At 40.2% G+C, this 21927-nt stretch overlaps 3 protein-coding genes across 5 annotated transcripts; 1 reads left to right on the plus strand and 2 right to left on the minus strand.

Moving 5' to 3' along the window:
• Nucleotides 1-51: 51 nt before the first annotated feature.
• Nucleotides 52-11897, minus strand: tpcn1 (two pore segment channel 1). Its single transcript, XM_022197968.2, has 26 exons — nucleotides 11253-11897; nucleotides 6816-6946; nucleotides 6220-6396; nucleotides 6011-6124; nucleotides 5702-5832; nucleotides 5304-5392; nucleotides 5134-5168; nucleotides 4951-5009; nucleotides 4685-4784; nucleotides 4373-4489; nucleotides 4157-4281; nucleotides 4029-4077; nucleotides 3870-3933; nucleotides 3743-3787; nucleotides 3592-3648; nucleotides 3443-3496; nucleotides 3262-3334; nucleotides 2885-2992; nucleotides 2621-2782; nucleotides 2378-2493; nucleotides 2072-2118; nucleotides 1894-1962; nucleotides 1667-1763; nucleotides 1023-1162; nucleotides 853-933; nucleotides 52-769 (listed from the first exon to the last, which is right to left on the minus strand). Exons 1-26 carry the CDS (start codon nucleotides 11341-11343, stop codon nucleotides 626-628), a joined length of 2475 nt encoding a protein of 824 aa, XP_022053660.1. The 5' UTR covers nucleotides 11344-11897; the 3' UTR covers nucleotides 52-625.
• On the plus strand, nucleotides 11293-15611 carry iqcd (IQ motif containing D). Of its 2 annotated transcripts, none has more exons than XM_022198003.2 (5): nucleotides 11293-11416; nucleotides 12876-13443; nucleotides 13563-13775; nucleotides 13879-13950; nucleotides 15172-15611. In XM_022198003.2, the coding sequence occupies exons 2-5, from the start codon at nucleotides 12883-12885 to the stop codon at nucleotides 15517-15519; spliced, it is 1194 nt and encodes a 397-aa protein (XP_022053695.2). In that variant the 5' UTR covers nucleotides 11293-11416; nucleotides 12876-12882; the 3' UTR covers nucleotides 15520-15611. The 2 variants fall into 2 exon arrangements, with proteins under 2 accessions (XP_022053695.2, XP_051806718.1); XM_051950758.1 differs by lacking the exon at nucleotides 11293-11416 and adding an exon at nucleotides 12083-12162.
• A 126-nt stretch (nucleotides 15612-15737) lies between these two features.
• cfap73 (cilia and flagella associated protein 73) lies at nucleotides 15738-21725 on the minus strand. Of its 2 annotated transcripts, XM_022198015.2 has the most exons (7): nucleotides 21572-21725; nucleotides 21346-21460; nucleotides 17946-18038; nucleotides 17672-17863; nucleotides 17036-17257; nucleotides 16794-16952; nucleotides 15738-16699 (listed from the first exon to the last, which is right to left on the minus strand). In XM_022198015.2, the coding sequence occupies exons 1-7, from the start codon at nucleotides 21640-21642 to the stop codon at nucleotides 16562-16564; spliced, it is 990 nt and encodes a 329-aa protein (XP_022053707.1). In that variant the 5' UTR covers nucleotides 21643-21725; the 3' UTR covers nucleotides 15738-16561. The 2 variants fall into 2 exon arrangements, with proteins under 2 accessions (XP_022053707.1, XP_051806719.1); XM_051950759.1 differs by lacking the exon at nucleotides 15738-16699 and having other exon boundaries at nucleotides 16825-17257.
• Between the last annotated feature and the right edge of the window lie 202 nt (nucleotides 21726-21927).

Genomic DNA, 21927 nt, shown 5'->3' on the forward strand with positions numbered 1-21927 from the left:
ATGTATCCAAGTAATCAGCAGCAGTGTCCGAGTGCAGCACCAAAACATTACTTGACAATTTGAACAGTTTATTAAAATCCCTTATTAACTCAAATACATTACAGAATGAGAAGTTATATAAAAGTAAAATATTTTTAAGTCTGCTGAGACTTTAGTTAGGAGAAACTGTACATAGTAATTTGTTGGGTTGAGCTTAAAGGAGTGTAGTAGAAGTAGTATCCGTGTTAATACTGATCAGATGAGCCATTATACTAAGGCATCAGGTTTAAGTACTACATGATTTACAATAGGGCACAAAAGGCCTACAGTAGTATACGTACACAACATATTGTGGTAGTACAGGCTTCCTTGTAGATTTTGCTGCAGTCTTAAAAAAGGCCAAAAAAGGGGCAACGTTCAACGCTCCCGTCTAGGCAGCAGACCTCTACTGCTGTCTGTCTTTCTGTCTGTAAAAGATGCCTTCACCGTTAACTCGTCTCATTCTCACTTCAGTTCAAAGGGGCCCAGACCAGTTTCCCGGTGTGGCAAATGGTGAGTGGACTGGAAAAAGGCCAAGAGTGATGGGGGTTCTTTGCATTAAAAAAAGACTGAGATGATGCCGCACATGTACCGCTTAAAAACGGCATTAGTTGATGCCGTGAGGTCCAGTCTGTGAGTTGAGCTGAGGCTGTGGGAAGGGAGAAGGTTCAGAGCTGGGACTGTCCAGCTCCCGTTCCAAGCTTTGGTCTGGTTGAGGCAGGTTTTCCCTTGAATACTCTGCATACCACTCCTAGAGAAACCAGACATTAAAAATATCAAGAGAGTCCAAATACAACCATCAAAATTAGATTTTTTTTTTCTGCAGTTTCTCACCTGTATCTCCTCTTCGTACATTTTCATACTGAGGTCACTCTTGGTCCTAGATCTGCGACCTTGATACACCAGAGATGAGTGCTGGGCACAAGAAAACAGGAGGGAAAGCCAATTAGTGGAATTCAAGTGAAGAGCAGAGGATTAAGAGTTCATAGCGGCTGTTTGCTTACCCCACTCCTGTCCATAGCTTGTAGGACTCCCTGTAGAGAGCTGAGGGAAGACAGTCCTGGGCACGTCTGTTTGTACAGCTCAAGTGTGGCCAGAGCTTCATCACGACTCACTTCTACTTCAAACACGATCCCATTCTCATCTAGAGCATGTAAAACAAATATATTAAAATGTCTTCCTGACAGCTAATAGCTCTGTTCAGTCAAACTAGTATCTGTGCAAAACAAGACCGCGTCTGTCGTACCATATGCTCACAACATTAAAACCACTGACAGGTGCAGTGAATTACACTAATCATCTCGTTACAATGCAGTGTTCTGCTGGGAAAACTGCATCCTGGCATTAATGTGAATGTTACATTCACAAGCATCACCCACTTTAACCCTACTGGCAACCATGTACACTTACCACGGTAACAGCACTCCCCCAGCAGGATAATCCACCCTGCTACACCCATAAAATTGCTCAGGAGATGCTTTAGAAATGCAACAAAGAGCCTCCCAAGTCCCATGATCCTTATCTGATCAAGCATATGTGAGATGGAAGAAGCCTGGTCCAAACAGGCCGCATCCTGCAACATAAACTCTCTCACACTCTCTCTCTCTCACACTCACTCACTCACTCACACACACACACACCTACCCACCCTCTGGATTATCCAGTGGTTCTCGGTTCTTGCGGCTGTAGTTCATGCGGAACACAAACGCATCCAGAATGAACGCCACAATGATGGTCATCACCACCTGTTGAGGGCACAGAAAACACATCACACACAGACTTCTGAATCTACGAACAAAGAAACGCACAGATAAAAGCAAAAAAATGCAGAGTTTATCACAAACCATCGAGCACATGTGATCACACAGGCCTCACCATGGTAACTATATAAAAAGTCATGAAGTACAGGCGGCTCCAGTGGCTTGTCATAGAAGTGACTCCTTCCTGTGGTGGAGCGAACACAGCAGCAGTTAAACAGCGACACCTGTTGATCAATAACTAGACTGCAGAGTGAAGCCTTAAGCACAACCGCTGATGAAAGGCTTGATCTTACCATGGTGATGTACCAGTTGTTGACCACAGTCAATTCAAACAGAGTCACTGGCGATAAAATGAGAAAGCATTTTTAATAATCCGGCAAATTTACAGAGAGAGAAAGAAAGCAGATAAATGCAACCTTTCTGTCAGCAATAATTCTATGACCAAGAATAAACTGACGCCTAAAAAATATATTAATAATGCTGAAGTCAGACAGTCCTGATAAACAAAGTAACTCATATTTGGTTTTGGTATTTTCACGCCATTTGTTGACAAAATACAAAAATATTTTACTGGCCGTATTAAAAAAGTACTGAATTACCGAAGCTGCTGAGAATGTTGTTGAAGTTATTAAGATAATAGTAGCCTTCTTCCAACACTGTGTTGTTGCCAATTGTGACATTGATCTGTTTGTAGGAATCTGCCACTGTGCTGGTGCTGAGAAAAGAAATCAGCAGAAGAACGAATGGTTAGTGGAAATGCATAGAATTTGTCCATTTGTGTCTTAAAGTACAGGAGAATGCAGAAGACCAGCGTCAATGCAAATGATGACAGCATGACTCACTTGCAGCAGTTGGGGTAAACCACATCTGCAAAGAACTCCATTCCAACAATAGCAAAAGAATAGTAGAAGATGATTAAGGTCAAGCCCAGACTTGCCATCCTGGGGAAGAGCTCAAACATGGTGTCCAACACATTACGGTACCTCAGCTTGATCTTAAATAACCTGCAAAAGACCAAACATTAAACATTAAAATTAAACGCATAATATAAATAGCTCCATGTGTAATTGTGCACTCTGATCTTAAAAGTGGAGAAGAAATCTCACCGGAGCAGCTGAAGTGTTCTGAGAACTACGATGAAGTAGAAGGGCTCCATATTGAAGGCAATAGCGATGAGGCCCAGGAAGGCAAACACCGTCACAGAGAAGTCAAACCTGGACAGACGAGCACAGCATGGATTACCACCAAAAACACAGAAATACTGTTTGCTGCATTTTGAATTTCTTCCACAAAATATTCATGTAAAACAATATTGCCGCATTAACAAACTGATTTAACAATACTGAATCCAATCCTCAAACAGGCCCTATGGATTTATGCAGTCTTTTGTTCACTGGAGTGTTCATTATGGATCAGGTTCAGCTTGAAGTTGTGGATTCAGCATTCGTTTGTAGTCTAACCGAGAATTTCAGGTGTTACTCACAGATTCCACCCTGAGCTGAAATAAGCCATTGGCCCCAAACCCGATATTTTCAATAACACCTCTACACCATAAACTGGAAGTGAAAGCACAGAGGCAGTTAGTGGAAGTAAACAGATATATTAAATTCTGGACATCCTCTGGGGTCAGTCTTAAAGCATATAGATAATGATTTTCTACTCACTGGTCAGGAAAACAATGTAACTCCAGGGAACAAATGTGGACCTGAAAAATCCATCTGCAGGGGAAGAAAAATGTGAGAAATCTATAGTGGTACACCCCACCCCACCTCCTTTTAGGCATTTGTGTTTATGATATCAGGTAAGACCTTACTGTTGAGCCTGTACGTCTCCACGAGGATCCACACACCATTGATGGCCACCACCACATCTGCAACCACAGGGAAATATTAAAAGGTCTGAGATGAGAGACTTTGCTCAGCACGTCTGAGTGCAGCTGGGAGAATGTAAAATACTGCACTTACACATGGCATATTGGAAGGCCTTAGACTTGACAAGCAGGTTGATGCCTATTACAGAAGAAAGCACCAAGAATGAGGGACTGAGGGGGAAATTATGTAACAAACTGGGGGAGAAAAATAGAGAACTTGCCTTTGAAAATGAGGAAGGTTGTGTGTGGAAGATCATCAAACCAATGTTCACCACTGCGACGGGCCTACACGCATATACAGTGCATGTACATTACAGCCAGCTTAAAGTACACAAAATAGGGTGAGATTGTACCACACAGGGCGGTGTAAAGCACATTACCTTCCATTTAAGGCCGGTGACCTCATAGAACTTATAAAAGTCTTGCAGACTGTAACAGAACAAACTCCTATTAAATTCAAGTGCATGAAATATAAGAATGCATGCAACTGTGTGTATGTGGCAGCTACCTGAGCATAGGAGCCCCTGACGTGTTAAGAGCTTTATATGTGAGGAAACGGTCTCTTGCTGACATCCGTGGTCTGTAAAAACGCATCAGACCATCGAATTGTTTCAGCGACACACCCATCGGTCTCTGGGGAGAAAACAGTCAAACGTAAAACTGGAAGAAGCTGCAGATAAACGGCTCACTAATTATCTGTCTCGAATATATGTAACAGACATACCTGTCGGCTAACCAGCAGCTGGAATGCATGGTCAATAGCGGAGCGTTTGTGAAGCAAAAGAGATTTAAACTTCATCTTCTCAACATCATTAAATGTATCAAACACTACTGCCAGGAGCTGGAAGGGACATGGAAAATGACAGAATGGTGAGTAATTATGTAAAAGGGAGAAAACTGGAGGCTATGATTATTTTTAAAAGACCTCAAATACAATATTCCTTATACGCAACTTGGGAAACTTGACAGTTACTGCTATTACAGACATAAATCTCGCTAGATATTGTAGTGGTAGTGAAATTGCGACAGTTTGTACCAGGTTCATGATGAAGTAGAGCTCGATGGAGAGGTAAACAATGAAGAAAACACAGGACCAGCGGTTCCTGGAGTACGCCGGCATCATCACATCAGGGAAACTACGAGAGAGAGAGTCAAGTGTGACATCAATGAGTCACAAGACACAAAACAGACACACGTGGTCAGACAATAGCATTTACGATGAGTTCTAAAAGTAGGAACTACTGCTTGCGTGTCATGTGTGTACAGATAACTAAACGGTACTGTGTGTGCCGCTGTGCTTACTTTGCTGTGGTCAGCAGCACAAACAGGCTGACAAGGCTGTTCTCCAGAGTGTTGAAGTACTGCGGTGAGAGAGGATGGAGTTTAAGTCAGGAAATCTGACTGTGCAGTCAAAGAACCACCCAAGTCCCACAACTTACATAAGTCAAACTAACTACTATCAGTCAGACGAAAGTCTCAACATACCGGGTCAGCATCGTTTGTAGAGAAGAGGCAGAAACCTGGAGGACACAAAAGACTTATCAAACACACTAACAAAAACCAGATTCACTCAGACGTTGATTCCTCTTATTGTGTAATTTTCAGTAGAAGAAGGTAACAGCATTTATATGCATTACGTTAATAAACATTCTTACCTAAGATAGCAAATATAACCATGAAGAAAAGCAGCAGCAGGAGGATGTCAATAAAAGGAGGAAGGGACTGGAAGATCTGACGTAAGTTTCTGATTGGAATAAAGAAACTCTGTCAGTGCAAACAGTACAAACAGAACTTCTTTAGGCAGTATTAACAAATAAACAGTAAATCCTTAATGGATGTTTTCAAGCTAAACAAAGCGGGCGTCTCACTGAGCTTGTAATAGTGTGAAAATTGCTGCTCTTGCCTTTGTTCTCTAGCATTTTTCCAGCATGCAAATATAAATTGTTGATTTTTAAGACAATTTCTCAGTCAAAGAAGGAGAATTTTTCTATTTTGTGGCCACAACTTGGACCTGACAGTGAGAATCTCTGTGAATGTGTGTCCGTTTACATACCTGCGCACGGCACCACAGTATCTACAGTCTACCAGAAATATGGGTCTGAGCGCTCTGGTCACTCGCACGTGAGACGTTTGTCTGATCAGGACCACTATGGCCTCCACAAACTGTAGCAACAACACACACGTCTGCACAAAGAGAAGAGAAAACATGAGCTATATATAGCAACGAAAGCCGAATCCCAAAGTCTAACGTGTGGTATGCACACAGCAGGGTGACATGCTGAAGTGGCTGATGAACACCTCTGACCCTCTGTAGAATGAGGGCAGAAAACAGGACTGCTCTCTGCCTAAGGCAATCAGTTACCTTGACCATAGTCCTCTTGTGCCGTATGAAGGTGTGGAAGCCTAACCAGCGGAGCTTCATGCAGAGTTCAAACGCCACCATGACCAAAGCCAGCAGCTCTAGCGTGGCATGGACCTGCACAGGTACCAGACAGAAATAAGCTTTTACAGAAAACTGGCTGTTAGAGGCTGGGTTTGTATGAGTGTGCATGTGTGTATATGTTCCCTCACATAGACATCCAGACGCAGCGAAGGTACAGCAGGAGCTTCACACAGTGACAGCATCATGAGCAGCAGACCTGTGAGCAGCTCCATCATGTAGAAAAGGTGGTTGTGGGCAAACAGGTACGCTGCCAGTGCTTTTGGGTTTCGAGGGTGAGTGAAGAACTTATCATTGTTCTCTCCTTCCTGTACAAAAATTCAAAATTATACATGTAAAAAGAGACGCTACTGTGGTTCGACAAACACACTGCAACACACTTTTGTCTTTTGCAACATATTGGTGTTTGATTCACTGTGTTAATTGTTGTAACAGAGCGATTCCTAATGTTTTAAGCTCCAAATATGCTTCTCCTGACGTCAAAAGTTAAGTCCACACTTGTGCGTGTCTGCTCTCTTCTTCCTCTTCCTTGTAAATTAACAAGCTTTTCACTTCCTGCATCTGTTATTGTCAAAATAGCCCCTGGATAGGGTACAAAGTTTAAACATCTGCCAGCAATACAGCGAAGAGGCCACAATAAAACCATTATGTGATCATGTGCACTTGGAAGCAGTTGCTCTGTTCACTCAGCAATTAACAAATGCCACAGTCCTCTACTCGTGAATACCTGCAGGTAGATGGCTGCCTCCTGGTAGTTCATCTCCCAGCTTTGTCGCAATGACACATTTTGGGCTCTGTGGTTTTGTGGCCCGGGCGTTGAGATCACAGCATTATTCACGATGTCATAATTGCCTCCATCTGGAAGAAAGCAGCTAAGTGTCAGTGTGTTCATACAGGTCTTATTTACACGGATAAGGACAAGAAACTGGAACTGAAACGAGGCCGTCCTTCACACAGTAGACATGAGTCACTGTCTCACTCTCTCTCACACACACAGAAGCATAGTACACACAGACGAGTATGTGCCTACCAATGCAGGCCAGTTCTAACTGAAGGACATAGGAGGAGATCACTACTGGACTCTCAATATTTGACTGATCTTCATGGGAACCAGCTCCTTGTCCACATGAGCACTCCATCGATCCCTTTGGATTTGTGTGTGCTTCAGCTGTGTGAATGTATTCAGGTCCCTGAAGTCCACAGCACAAGTGTGTGTTATTCACAGTACGCTGGTCTTGCTCCAACAGCCAAACACATCTGCAGATACAGATGGCCAAACATTCCACTAAGGCCTGATGCAAACATCAGCGACAGAGTCACAAGTGGAGTCCGGATGAGATCCTCACAGATACGGGAATGAATTGAATATCAAAACGACTCTCAACAATGTTCATGAAGTTTTGTACTTCTTTGACAACCAGTTGTGCATTTGTAAAAACAGGCACCTTGGAGAGAGATGATATGACCAGAAACAATGAAATGAGACTGTAACGCTGAAATTACTGACTTAGCAGCAGAGGCTGAACTTTGAACCCAGTGAAACCAGTCAATAAGAAAGTGTTGTGTTTGTACTGATGTCACATTGCCTATTACGCCTCCTCCCTGCCACAGACAGGATACAGACATGAGACAGGGAAACCACAGGAGGAATTAATCTGATGCTATAAGACAGAAAGCGACTAACTTCAAAAGACAGGGAAGACATCTAGATTTCTAATCATGGTAAGAAAGAGCAAGTTATTGTAGGACATAATACAAAATCAGGTAATATCTCTCTTATAAAAAAGTTCGAAATGAACTCAAAAATACAGTCGAAAAAGATGAAATCCAGACCGAGTCAGAATTCTCTGATGACCTGCAATTACAGATTCAAGCATGGTCTCATAAATATTAATCACAGTTTCTTCCTTGAATAAACATCCCTCCATGTGTCTCTGTGCAGCTGCATATTTCACTCCTGTGTGAGTCTGTCTGGGTGCCCTTCCCACGCACTGTACATCACATGTTTCTGCTTCAGGCACGACTCCTTGGAATTAAACGTAGCATAGGCCATATGAGTCTCAGAAATGCAGTCACAGATGTTTTCTGTCCACCATGACAGCAGCAGATTGAGCTTAAGTGTGAAGCTCAAATTCCAGTCCAGCGGCAGCCTGCCTGTTATCCTGACAGGCGTCGACCCCGTGTCTGCTGTGTGCCATTCTCCAACCCCTCATTTGTTTGAGAACAATAACAGGTTTGGAGCTCCCGGTCAACAACACGGTGAGGTCAGGCTCACAGAGACGCCAACAGACTCAGCAGTCATCATTGTCTCTCGCAGAAAAAATAAAATCAAGTTTTGTGATCATCTGGCCTCCTTACCACCAGCAATGACACTAAACTCCACACCTCTATCCAGGCATGTGACTGGGCACTGAGCTCGTATAGCACAGCCTTCTCTCTCAGTCTCCAGGTTCAAACGCTCTCTCTTTCCAGCAGTCTCCAGCAAATATCAGCAACAACAGGATGATACTTTCCACTTGTGCACCACTCCCAGATATCCTGAGAACAAAACTCCTCTCCTCTTCCTGTTCACCCCCAGAGGCAGAAAAAAAAATGATCCGGTGAGCTCACACACACAGACACACCTACACACAGGCTGCAGACACTCACTCACACAACACAACACAACACAACACACACAAACGCATGCTGTCCATGAGCACCAGGGAGGGGCTGAGGGGTGCAGGCTCTGCTGAGCCAGCCGTTTCTCACATGGGTCATTTTGTAGCTTATATGTGAGAGAAGACAAAGGCAGCAGGATTACTATGTTGAGTGGCTGCAAGAACACACGTACATGCCGCAAACACGGACACACACGTGATCCCGGAGTCCGATGGACAATCTCTTCTCTCCGTTAAAACAGTGTGACCTGGATGTGCAGCGTGTTTCCAGGCTGATTCACAACTTGCCGGCTTCAGACTGCACAAGTGCAACTATGGTAAGTAGACGAACATTATGACACATGAATGTCCAGCTATGATAACACATACAATTTATAGAAAAATAGTACGTAGTCCTCTGTGAATACACTGAATGCAAATAGAAATGCAGCATGCAAATGGTCTTTTCTGGCTCTTAAAAAAAGTTGAACATTTGATTTCTATCGTTATGGTTACAAACGAGTCATATTAGCCGGTCATGCACAAAGTTTTTGAGTTGTTCAAGTGGTGACAAATTCCTGAGTTCTTCCTCAGTCTTGCCAGGTGTGATGTTAAAGGATAATGATCAGATAGCACCACCTTAAAATTAAGCTTCATTTAAATGACATGATGCCAAAGACGAAAACAGGCTGTCTGTATGTTGGTTGCTGCGTGTCACGTGTCCACACCTCCACCATTTGTTGTCTAATAAATCTCTCCAGACAGCTCCAGATGGGCGTGTCGACTAATGTGATTCTGTTCTCCAAAAAATCGACCAACTTTGCCAAACCTTTCAGGAAAAGTGGGACAACATTAGCTCTTTGTGTCACAACTGTGACACTTTGCCATTCAACTGGTGGACACACTGACGTGATTTCTAGTCTACAAGCCCACTCTCCATGATCCCATTATCATTTCCAATATAGTGCGTACATTGTAGTTTATGTTGTGGAGATGTTGTAAGTTGGAACAGCAAATACTTGTTTCCCTATGTTGACTTTTAGCCAAGGTGAAGGCCTATCTCTGTACCACAAACAAAACCTATTCATGCATTTACTATCATGCGGTTAGACCATACACTGTATGGGTTAGACTATTGTCATTCTTTGTATGTGGGCATTAAACAGTCGCTCTTCAGCTGGTGCCATATTAGGAGATGAAAAAGAAAGTGTCACCACATAACACCAGTTATGGCTTCCTGTCTATTTCAGGACTGATTTTCTAGATTTTGTTGTTTGTTTTCAAGGATTTAAAGTGGATTGGTGCAATGCTGTTCAGCAGAATTCTTACATCATCAAATGGTGGTTAGAGGACTGAGGTTGACTAATCAGATCCTCCTGGATGTTCTGAGATCTAGGCACAGAAATAGAGGCAATCAAGCCTTCGCACTGCCTGCTCCTAATCTCTGGAGATGTTTATCTTTTCATGTAGGAACTGCTCTGGCTTTAAGTCACTACTAAAGAACCACTTCTTCTTCTTGGTATACAATCTCAGCGGAACTTGTCAGCTTTACTTGATCCCTTTTTGAGTTTTATCTTTTAGTATGCTATTGCATTTCATTCAGATTTGTTTTACTGTACCTTATGGGTTGCTTTAAATCATACAGAACTTTGGTTCAAATATTGTTCTTTATGAATTTGCTTTAACAATGCAACACTGAGTCAAATATGTACAACAGAAAGATCGCCATACAGGAGAGAATAGCTTGGCAATAAATAAATGAACACTTTTAGGCCTGATCAAAGTAAACACCTCTGCAATTCTGTGCAGAACCCCTCATACATAAATTAACAAGCGTCAGCAGCCTATACTCCTGTTCATTTGATACACATAACTTCTAGAGAGGCACTGATTTAAGTGAGTGACCTTAATGTCATTTTAGAAACTATATTTGGGTCATTCCATGAAAAATCAGCTGGTGTCTTCCATCTGATGAATGATTCCCTGTGTGGCAGAAATCATTTTCTAATATAGGCATATTCTGACACTCACAAAACATAAAACTTGAGATTGTACTTACTCAAGGCCTTAAAAACCACCAGAGGACCACACATGTACATGAGATCTGTTGTTTGCAAGTTTAACTCCATCTTATGCTGACGCCCCAAGCAACATAGCCTGTCTTGATAATCAGAAAATACAGTGTTTTGTGAATTGGCGATCATGAGCATGTGAAGCTTCTCTGGTGTCATAAAGTCAGTCTGGGAATATATAACATAACCACAAATGAGATGCACATATCAGTACAGTACAATGCAACAACACAGCCTCCATAATGACCCTTCATAGAGGTGGAGTTATTGCAGAACTGTTACATTAGACTGCACCAGTTTTAAACAGGAGTACTTTTGTTTTTGTATCTAAAACCATACCATGGAAGTGCCAACATCAAACCAGTTCCCACAATAACGGGCCTAGCTATACAAACACATTGTTTACATAGCTCCACTATAGAAGAAAGTGAGGACATCTCAGTAAGGACTCACTCTCGTCTCCTCTTTCAGCCTCCTCGTTCAGCAGACCGCTGTTCGCTTCGTCCCAGGTTAAGATGAGAGGCACATCGTCGTCAGACTCCATACTAGCAGATAAACAGGATGCAGCCAGCCTCGACTTCCAGCCTTCACTTGGTACAAGCTACTAGCTAAACAAGGTTTGTTCTGCAAACTGCCAGACAGCTGCACATCTCACGGCCACCGACAGGCTACCGTTAGTTGTTTGCTCGCAAACGGACTACTTTAACACTAAGACGATAGCTACATACAGATTAAAAGGCATTCAATACATAAACTAGCGCATTTTAAGTAAGGTGAAGCGGACAAAGGGTCGGTTGGTTTCAGATTTGGTCTTTGTCCTGCCAGAGATGACATCTGTCACCGATTCGGCTGCTTCACTGTCACTGAGGCTAACGAGCCGCGGCTGTCCGTCTGCGTCCATCACGACATTGTCACCGGGCTTTGTGCTGCGGAACAGACGCTCAGCGCGGTCTGGTAGCATGTAACTGATAACCACGTACAGCTAATTTAGATCTGGCTTTCCGAAAGCAACACTCCCTAACACCGACGACACTACAAAAGCTCTACAGACAGGGGCAGATAGATCAACAAACTTTCACGACACTGAAGCAGTTTACGGCAGGCTGGGAGAATGACCGCTGTCAAATTTCAAGATAAAAGTCAACTGTTAGAAGTCAACGCTGTGTAATAATTTAAAGCTGCCACATTCTTGTATTAATTAAGTCGTTTAAAAACAACAAGCATATATTTCGATATTATTTATTGATTTATTTATTTATTGCAAATAAACTGTGGGCAGTATGAGCCAGTGACAATTATTTGCTCCGTCACCTGGTATCTTAGCAACAGAGAAACACATTTTCTGCCAGAGACAAGTAAGCAGGTATGTAGCTTAGCGAGCTAATAACTTGTGTGTAAACTAACTTAGCTAAAGTAACAAATAAAAGAAATGTGTTTTTGAATAAATGACACAGAAGTGAGATTTTTGTTGTTGTTGTTGTTGTTTTTAATTTAGCACACATAGTTTAATCTGGCGGTAATGGCCAATACTGGAGAGGCTCGCTAAATATGACAAAACTAATGTTTTCAGACTCAGAGTAGACACTGCTGTACAATGTCAAATATCAGTCAACTTTGCAATAACTATGTCTTTGCTTATATGTCTACTTGTGGTGCTTTTAATACACAAGAAAAAGTTATGAAAAGTCAAATTCCCATATGAAACACTTCTTTTTGAACAATGTAAAAAAAAAAAATTTGCAAATTGCAGTGTATGATTATCACAAGTTTTGGGAGGCCAAGATGATCAAAAGTTCAAAACCAAAAGAAATCACATTTATAATAACATAGACGACATATAAGCAGAAAAAAAATCTAATCACAGTAGTTGAAATTGTTTTTTCATTTTGCTTGATCAAACTTCATGAGTAATTGAGTGTGTTTTTGACTAAACAGTTAATTAAAAGAGTTGAGGAGCACTGGCCATAGCAAAAGATATTAGCTATGCACAAAAGCTACCAGATATATTGAAATCCAAGTAAGCCAATATAGACAAACAATTTGACTGTGTTGTTTTTTTCTATTTCTACCATCCAGTGACAATATGTCTGCAAAGGGTGCAACAAGTCCAGCAAGAACACACTCCGAATGGGCTGAATGCATCTCAAATGTACTGGAAAACTGCATCAGTCAAGCTGAGATTACAGCAACTTTGTCTGCTGTTCTCCAGTCAAGCTGTGTGTCTGGTGTAGCGGACCAGGAGCTATGTAATGCACTTCAAGAGCACCAGTTGTTAGAAGAAAGACTGGAGAAACTAGAAGATCTCGAATCAGATGGGAAACAAGAGGGAGAAGCTGTGAAAGAAAGGAAACAAGCAAGGGCTCAGCTTGAGAGGAACATCAAGAACTCTTTCAGATATGTGCTCAGGCTTTGCAAAGCCAATCCAGATGCTGTTTCTGGCTTGAGGGCAGAGCTAGGTATTGAAATAGTGGACAGTGAGGATATACTAATTAGAGAGCTTAAAGTGTTTCACAGCCATATGGTTAGAAAGTTGTGGACCAGTCTGGATGAGGAGCTACAGCCTGGGGGCAAAACTCAAAATCTGGAAGAAACAATTTTACTGGAGGAAAAAATTGCTGAAAAAATAAAGGAAACAGATGCACAGGTGAGGAATCAAAATGAATGACAAGAGCCTAGTTTGACAGATGCATTACTTCCTAAGTTGCGGCTAAGAAGATTATTTTCCCACTTCCTGTCTTTCCTGTCTTTCTTGTTGTAACACAGATTTCTTACAATGAAAATGAGATAGAAATTATGCAGCAAAAGAACAAGGCTCTAGAAGAAGAAATGTCACTTCCCACAGAAAAACAGTGCCAGCCACAGATCAAGACAACAAGCCCGAAGCAGACCAGTCTACAAGAGGAAATTGATCAACTGAAGATTCAGCTCAACAATTTGATGTTTGAAAACAGACAAGCAGAGGGAATACTTCAAGAGGTTAGTCGAGTGTAACATTAAACTGTGAATGTTTCATATTTAATCATAGCAACATATTTAATTTTCATTAAAACTCTGTTCTTGTTGTTTTCTTCCTTGGCAGAAAAATGAAAAGCTGGAGATGGAAATTGAATACTTAATCCGAAATTTTGACGAAAAAATAACGGAAACCCAGGTACAAACTCAGATTCAAATGCTACAAGTTACCAGGAGAAATAACTGAGTACAATGGCAACACAGGGCCCATTTAGAGGCTTTTTCTAGAGCCAGTCCTCCGCAGCTGATCCAGTTTAGCCAGTCTAGTCTGCTGAGATTAATAATTTACTATTTTCAGGATACTGTCCTAAAATATTTCTGCATGGATGCTATTAAAGCACCGCAGTGCAAGAAATTACAGTTATAGAAACCTTACAATAGACAGAGTAAGGATTATTAACGCCATAGGAATTGTGATTCAGAATTACAAGACTGAACATACAGCATGCACTTGTGTTCAAAGAAATGTATCACCTTTTGATGTCTGAGTAACTTAAATATACAGCAATGTTTCTTAGATAGCGTCAGATAAGACTGACACACATAGGTGATGACTTTCAGATATATAAACACTGCAAGAGTTGCTGTCATTTCTTGCTCTTGTCAAGATGGTACCTGGTGAACACTTAATTACATTTTTCATTTAAAATGGTGATGAAGCAACTTGAGGACTTCTGATAACATTTCAGGCATAAATACTCACCAGAACTACTGTATAAAGGTTGCAAATTCACTTTAATATTTTGGGAGCGTGTGTTAAATATTAGTTTTTTTGTTTGTAATACTAGTTATTAATGTAATTTGCATTCAGGAAAAATTATTAGAAAGGTGAATTTTCTAGAAAATACCCTTTCTTTGAGCACTAGTGTATGTTGTTACATTTGACAGCCCTCTAATGGAAAACTATTGATTACCACAGATGGCTGGAACAGTGTGAAATTCCACATAAAGACAACACACTGCAATGTACAATTATCAAATATTCTGAGAGCTCATTTGATTTTAAGTCCAAAGCCCAAAGACATTTGTTTTACAAAACAGAAAAGCAGGAGAAAGCAACAGAAATCGGTTAACTGAATAATAATCTGATCTCTAATGTCTCTTCAGTTTGAAATTCAGGACAGATGCTTTTACACTTCATCTGGTTTGTGTAAACTGCACTTGCTTATTAAACTAAATACTCTTTCAAGATTTCAGGATGCTCAATATTGGTGAAATTTCCAAGTAAAAATGGGGCCTATCCATTTTTCATAACACCTCAGTTTTGTGACTTATGTTTTTTCTTCACTATCCATCACTGTGTTTCTTTCTCTGTCCTTTCACCCTTCAAAACCATAAATGCCTCGATCACTTGTCTCAGGCCAACCTGGAGGTGAATGAAACGAGTTATGGAAAGGAGGAGGAGGATCTGAGGAAGCTGGAGGAAGTGTTTTCTGTCCTAGAAGTGGAGTCCAACCAGATCCTGGAGAGGCGTCGTCAGGCGGAGGAGAAGAGGCTGAAGGAGATGAAGGAGCTGGAGCTGAAGACCAAAGCGGTTATTTTCGCCCAGGCCTGGTGGAGAGGCTACAGTACTCGCAAGGCCATAAAGAACAAAGGCAAAGGCAAGAAGGCCAAAAAAGCAAAGGCAAGAAGACCAAATAAACCGCTGACTAGTGTTGTTGTGCATCACTCTGTCTGTACAGAAGGTATGTTTTTAGATGATGTATAAAAAAGTGTCCATCAAGCACATAGCATTGCACACCCCTGTTTAGTGTGCTTAGCATTTACATGTTCTTTCTCAATAAAATCTTTACATTTTAAGCCAGTATTTACTATCTCTGTGAACTACAGTATGATATTTTACAATGTTTTCCGACGTTTACGAACATTTTGAATGCCCTGCTGATGGAGACCTTATCAAACTATCCAATAATGAAGAAACAGCAGTATAATGTAACACTTTTATTACTTATTTTTTATTATTTAAAACCAACAGACGTTCACACAGGCAGTTTAGAATTCTTCTCCGGAGTAATTAGGAGTATCTTCACCTAATTGACTGACATCTCTGAGCCTGTGTTTTGAGTGAACAACTTTATGATTCTTGTTAGTGATTACTTTAATAACCTCAGCAAATTTCTAGCTAAACAATACTCGGCTTTAAACTGGAAACAGTCCTATCAGCATAATGAGACAACACAGCGACTGATCTGTTGTGTATATGAGTTGTTGTTTCCTTTATTGGCCATAGGGAGGCAGTGCAGACTCCTGTGTTCTCAATTACTGCACTACATTTAGTTGGCAGTCAGGTGGGCAACAGGAGCTGCAGACTGAAACTCCACCAGTAAAAATGTTCTAGAAATACAGTATCTACAAAGTTAAAACAGATCAACGCTTATGTTATAATCACAGTGAGAGGCTAAATGAGACCTGAAATTAAACTCATTCAGTGTATGAAACTACATTGTTAGGTTTTTAGCATACTTCCGCAATCATAATAAATGTAGGTGCTCACTTCTGGATAAAAAATGATTATATGTATACTAAATACTTCTTACAACTGACAGAATTAATATACAGTAATTTCAAAGTACATTCAACTATTGTATGAAACTTTGTCAAGATAAATCAGTCATTGATTGCACATTTTCTCAAATTCACTGCCTTCAGGTTTGACGTTTATTCGGTTATTTTCAATGCTATTTCAGTGAATTCAGTTTTATCGTGGCATGGAAATTAATATTGAAGTTTTTGTTTGTTTGTTTTTTTACTTAAAATCTGTTTTTTTTTTTATATTGAGTCTGATGTGATTTCTTGGCCTGATCTTGTTTCTGTCCGTCGTTGCGTCTTTGTAAAGGGGTTTGATGTTGTCTCACTATGTCACTGTGGTCCTCGAAGAACATCTTGACCTAGAAAAGAGACAGAAAGGAACGGTGTGTTTAGATGATCCTTTTCTGTTGCTCTGGCTGTTTGCCATCATCTCTGCTCTGTAAGGACACATACCTGATCCAGCTGTTTCTCTGTGTCATTCATATCCACACCTTCCTCTCCTTCGAAACTCCCGCCTGTTGTTTCATAGAGGTTCAGGCTCACCATTTTAATCTGTCCCAGTTTGAGTGTTTTCTTTGCTGCCGTTTCCTGAATGCAGTTCCACCTCCTTTCCTGTGTGAAGACAGGACAACTGAACTTCCTTCAGAGGATCTTTAAGCCACATGTGATCTAGCCTTAGCTCTGATGTCTGTTACCCATGTTAGAGCTTCAGAGTGAGTCTTCTCTAGCTTGGTCTGGAGCTGGGACAGCTGGTTGCTCTGCTGCAGCCGTAGTAATTTAAGCTGGTTCTCCAGCGACAGCAGAGCTTTCCTCTGCTGGTCGACCTGTTCTTGCGCCTTATTCTCCCTCTGATAGAGCTGCTGTCTGAAGTGGAGAAGACTCTCTAAATGACCCGTGAGTGCCTGAACATGTTCAAACTGTAACACAGAATCACACACACACTTCAAGGGTGTAGCCCCCAAAATAACGTCACCATCTACTCAAAACATGTCAGAGTTTCCACAGTGCTTTTGTAGAGATGATCCACCTCGCCTGAAAGCCTGAAGACCAGCTCTTCTAACATTATCAGTGCAATTATTGCACTTTTCTGATATAAAACATTAACCTATAGGGAGAAAGAGCAAGATTTATTATTTCAAACAGCTTTGTGTATATAGTTGAGGAGTGTTTCTACGAATTTTCCATTTGTAATAGTTGACATGTTTCAAAAAGGCTTTCAAATGATAAATGATTGAGTCGATGCATTAATGTATTCTATGACACCTGCATCATAAATAAATTTTGATTTTTTTCATGTTTCTTGCCGTGTAAAAGAAAAAAACTCGTCGTACCTTAGTTTTTTCACACACCCGCTCCATGCATTGCCTGTACACATGCTGTCTGTGCACCTGACGCTGTAACTTCTGTTTCCTCTCGTTCACTTCAGCACACTCCTCCTTTAGTCTTTTTATCTCTGCCTCCTTTTGAAGCACCTCTTTCCTCTCCTTCTCTGCTTTCTTGGCAGTTTGAGCAGCATCTTCATCCTAGATACAGATCGACAGCATTAGTTAGTTTGTTGCTGCAGTCCAGTGCAGGAGTCGTGTGTGAAACTGCTTCTGATCGTACCTTGAGAAACGCATTGAAGCTTAAGTGTAACTTCTGCACTTCCTTAATTTTCTTCTGCAGCTCTTCTGAGCGTTCTTCCAAATTCTCCAACACCTATAAAAAAGTCACACAATGCAACAGAAAAAATGAACAAACTGGTAATGTTTGTGACGCATGCACTTTCAGGACAATAAGCATTAAACAGAGGTGGAAGGTAGCTAAGGATATTTACTCCTAATATCTTAACACTACATTTAAAGGTAAATATGTACATGAACAGCTCTTTAAAATGCTTCCTTAGGATGTGCAAACAGGGCTGAACTGCTTAGCTGATACAATGATTAGTCAATATAAATTTAATCAAGTTAAAATTTTGTAGGTTTCTTGCAAAAAGATCTGGTGCCTTTCCTTGTACACATTTGAACAGTTTCCATTTATTTTTAATAAATTTGAGTTTTAGGCTATTAAACCAACACTGTGATGCTGTCACTTTTGGTTGTGTAACTGTGATGTTACCATTGTGTGAATTTTTACCAATCAAACAATCAATCAGTTCACACATGAAACAATCAGCAGAACGATCCAATATGAAAATAATTCTTAGATGCAGTTCTCAAGAAGCTAGCTTAAAATAGGCTCCATTTCAACCAGGTAAAATGCAATTTACATAAGTAATATTAATTTTAAAATGGATTATATTAACTCAGCGTGCACTTTATTAAGAACACCACACTCATTCTGGACCGGGCCTCCCTGTGCTCTCAAACAGCCTCGGCCTTTGTTGGCATGGATTTCACAAATTCTGGGAAATGTTCCTTTGACTTTCTGCTCCACATTGACATGATTACATTACATCATTTCTGCTTATTTGTCAGCTGCACGTTTATGCTGAGAATCTCATGATCTACCACATCTCAAATGGATTCAGATCAGGTTACAGTGGAAGCCACTGAAACCCAACAATCTCATTACTGCGCTCATGAAACAAGTTTTCGATTACTTTTGCTCTGTAACACGATGCACTGTCACGTTGGAAGAATCAATAGAAGGGTAAATTGTGGTTTTAAATGGATGCATGTACTTAGATATATGGTTATTCAAACCATGACTGATGGTATAAAGGAGCCCAAAGTGTGCAAAGAAAACATTGCCAACACCATTACACCAGCAGCAGCAAACTGAACTGTTGACACCTGGCAGGCTGGATCCATGGACTCATGCTGCTGAACCACAATCTGCCTCAAGGTTCAATATGTTCTTCATTCTCTGATGCTTTTCCTTCTCACCACATTTGTAACTAGTGGTTTTCTGAGTTAACTTTCTCTGCTTCAACCAGTCTGATTGTTCCCCTTGGACCTCTCTCATTAACTTAAGTTGTTTTTATCCAAACAACTGCTGCTCACTGGAAGTTTTGGTTTTTAGCATCATTCTAAGTTAAAAAAAAAGTGTGAAAATCACAGAAGATCAACAGTTTCAGAAACACTCAAAGAAGCTCAACATTCATGACAAAATTAAAGTCACTGAGATCACGTTTTACACAGTTTTCATGTTTGAAGAGAACATTAATGGAAGCTCATATATCAGCATGATTTCATGCACGGCTGCCGCATGATTAGATAACTGGATAATTGCATAAATGATGCGCATTGGAGTTCCTAAATAAAGGGTCCATATGATGACTGTAATAGTTCATCAGTAGTAGTTAATAATTTAAGTAAAATTTAGTCATACTGACATCATTCCGCTTCAGAAGTAAACATGTTTTTCAAGCACCAGTCAGTTTTAAGAGCTTGGAATTTTTTCACACTAGTTGAAAGAAAACATCTAAAATACAGATTTAGGTGTATATTTTACTAAATTTTTGACAATTAAGCAATTAACACACTTTTATTAGAACTCATTAATATATATATATATATATATATATATATATATATATATATTAGCCTCAATAGAATAGAAACGTATTTACATATTTATATTTGAACTGAGATACAAAAATAATTGCCTTTATGTAAGTAATCAACTGTGGAAGTTTCATAATTATAGCTATGAAAGCTATTTCATTTTTACCATAATCAGTGCTTTATAATAAATAAATAAATAAATAAATAGATAAGAAATCAAATACGAAAAAATCAAAGGAAGAATTTTCTCAAATTCTGAACCAGAAACTTCAGTAGCACTTACACCATATATCCTATTACTATCTATATCTAAATATATATCTAAATGTGTGTGTATATATATATATATATATATATATATATATATATAGCTATACACTAATCTATAAAATGCTACATTTCTTACATTTCTAAATACACTGGAAATAATGTATTTTTGGGGGGCCAATTTTAGATTTCTGTTCTGGGAGTTAATCCAAATTAAGGCATTTTAAGACAATACTTGCAATATTTGGAAATTTAAACCTAGCATTTAAGAAAACTTGTCATGCAAAAAAAACATCGCATTATTGTAAGCAATCAACTGGGGAAGTTTCCTGTTGTCTACATTAGATTAGATGGGATTAGAATAAACTTCATTGTCATTGGACAATTATTAATGCAATAACATACAATTCAACATGTAATTAGAGGTGCAAAAATCAACTGCAATGTAATGTAAATAAGTAGAATATGAGCAGTATCAGTCATATCAACTGTCATGGACTCTACTGGAACCTCCTAATTCCACTTCCCCTCCTGCTCCTCCCACACACCAGCTCAGTCTCCACCTGCCAGCTGTTCCCACCACTGCACAGTCTCCTCCCACACCCCCACCCACCCACTGCATCACCTGCCAGCCAATCAGATTGCTTACCTGTTCACTGCGTCACATCTGGGACTCACCTACTACCACACCCTGCATATATACCAGTCACATTACTGCACCAATCGTTGCTGCCTGATCGTTGTTTGCGCTGTTATCTGTTGTCTGTAATGTCTGTTGTGGATTTTAACACGTGCCTGCTTCTACGTTTTGCCAAAACGGTTTTGGATCTCTGTCCGATGATTTAGTGTAACGAGTGTAAGTACGCAGCATAAATGAATGAACATATATGAATAACAGAATGAAAAGAGTGGTATGAATGCACTAAGTATATAAACAGAATAGGTTATGGACAATATAGGTGTGCTAGATATATCGTTATGAAGACAGATAGCCTAAATGTCAATAGAGGGGGAAATGGCGGTGGGTATAAGAGGCAATATATAACTGTGTGATTTACTAGTTTAAAAATCATCCTATTGACCTCAAATAATATTTTAATGTAGGGCTTAAAAACTGGTATTTCCACGTTGTGGAGAAAAACAAGTTTTTGAGCGCTCCTTCCATGAAGACAGAGCTATCGCGAGACGTAACGTGACATACTCCGAGATATCGCGAAAAAAAAACCATATACTATTTAATTCTCTACCTGTTTGCGCTCCTTATACTTCACTCTGAGCTCTTCTGTCTCTCTTTCTTTACTCTGCAGTTCAAACAGGACGCAGCTCCAGTCTCGTCCTCCTGCCACCCGGACAGTCAGCAGCCTGTTCACACAAAAACAAACGTAGCACAAACTTATTAGCATTGATCGGCCCGATTGACTTTGGCTGAGCTTCACACGCTCCAAAAGAGAGAACAAAGCCGCAGAAACTTACTCTGAAAGCGGCTCCCCACGCATGGACTCCCAGCTCACGACTTTCTGTTGTCTTTGGTGATTTTCAGACATAATATCCCTCAGTTTCACTGTCCTACTTGGTTAATATTAGTTCCCCGTGTTTCTCATAAAGCGGCTCCAGCGTTCTTCCTCGTCGTTTCTATGGCAACATATACCAGGAACTTTTAAAGGCGCAATCAGCTCAAACGAAAAACACATGAACAAAGTTAAATGTAGGATTACATTTTTACTTCAGTAACTCAAAACTGAAAACATCAGGAAAAATAATCAGTACAAGGTTTTAATATAATAAATAGCCGTTTAATAAATCACTAATTTAATTTAAAAATGTAATTT

The sequence above is a fragment of the Acanthochromis polyacanthus genome, chromosome 7 (genome assembly GCF_021347895.1).
Source record: "Acanthochromis polyacanthus isolate Apoly-LR-REF ecotype Palm Island chromosome 7, KAUST_Apoly_ChrSc, whole genome shotgun sequence".
In the NCBI taxonomy this organism is placed as follows: domain Eukaryota; kingdom Metazoa; phylum Chordata; class Actinopteri; family Pomacentridae; genus Acanthochromis; species Acanthochromis polyacanthus.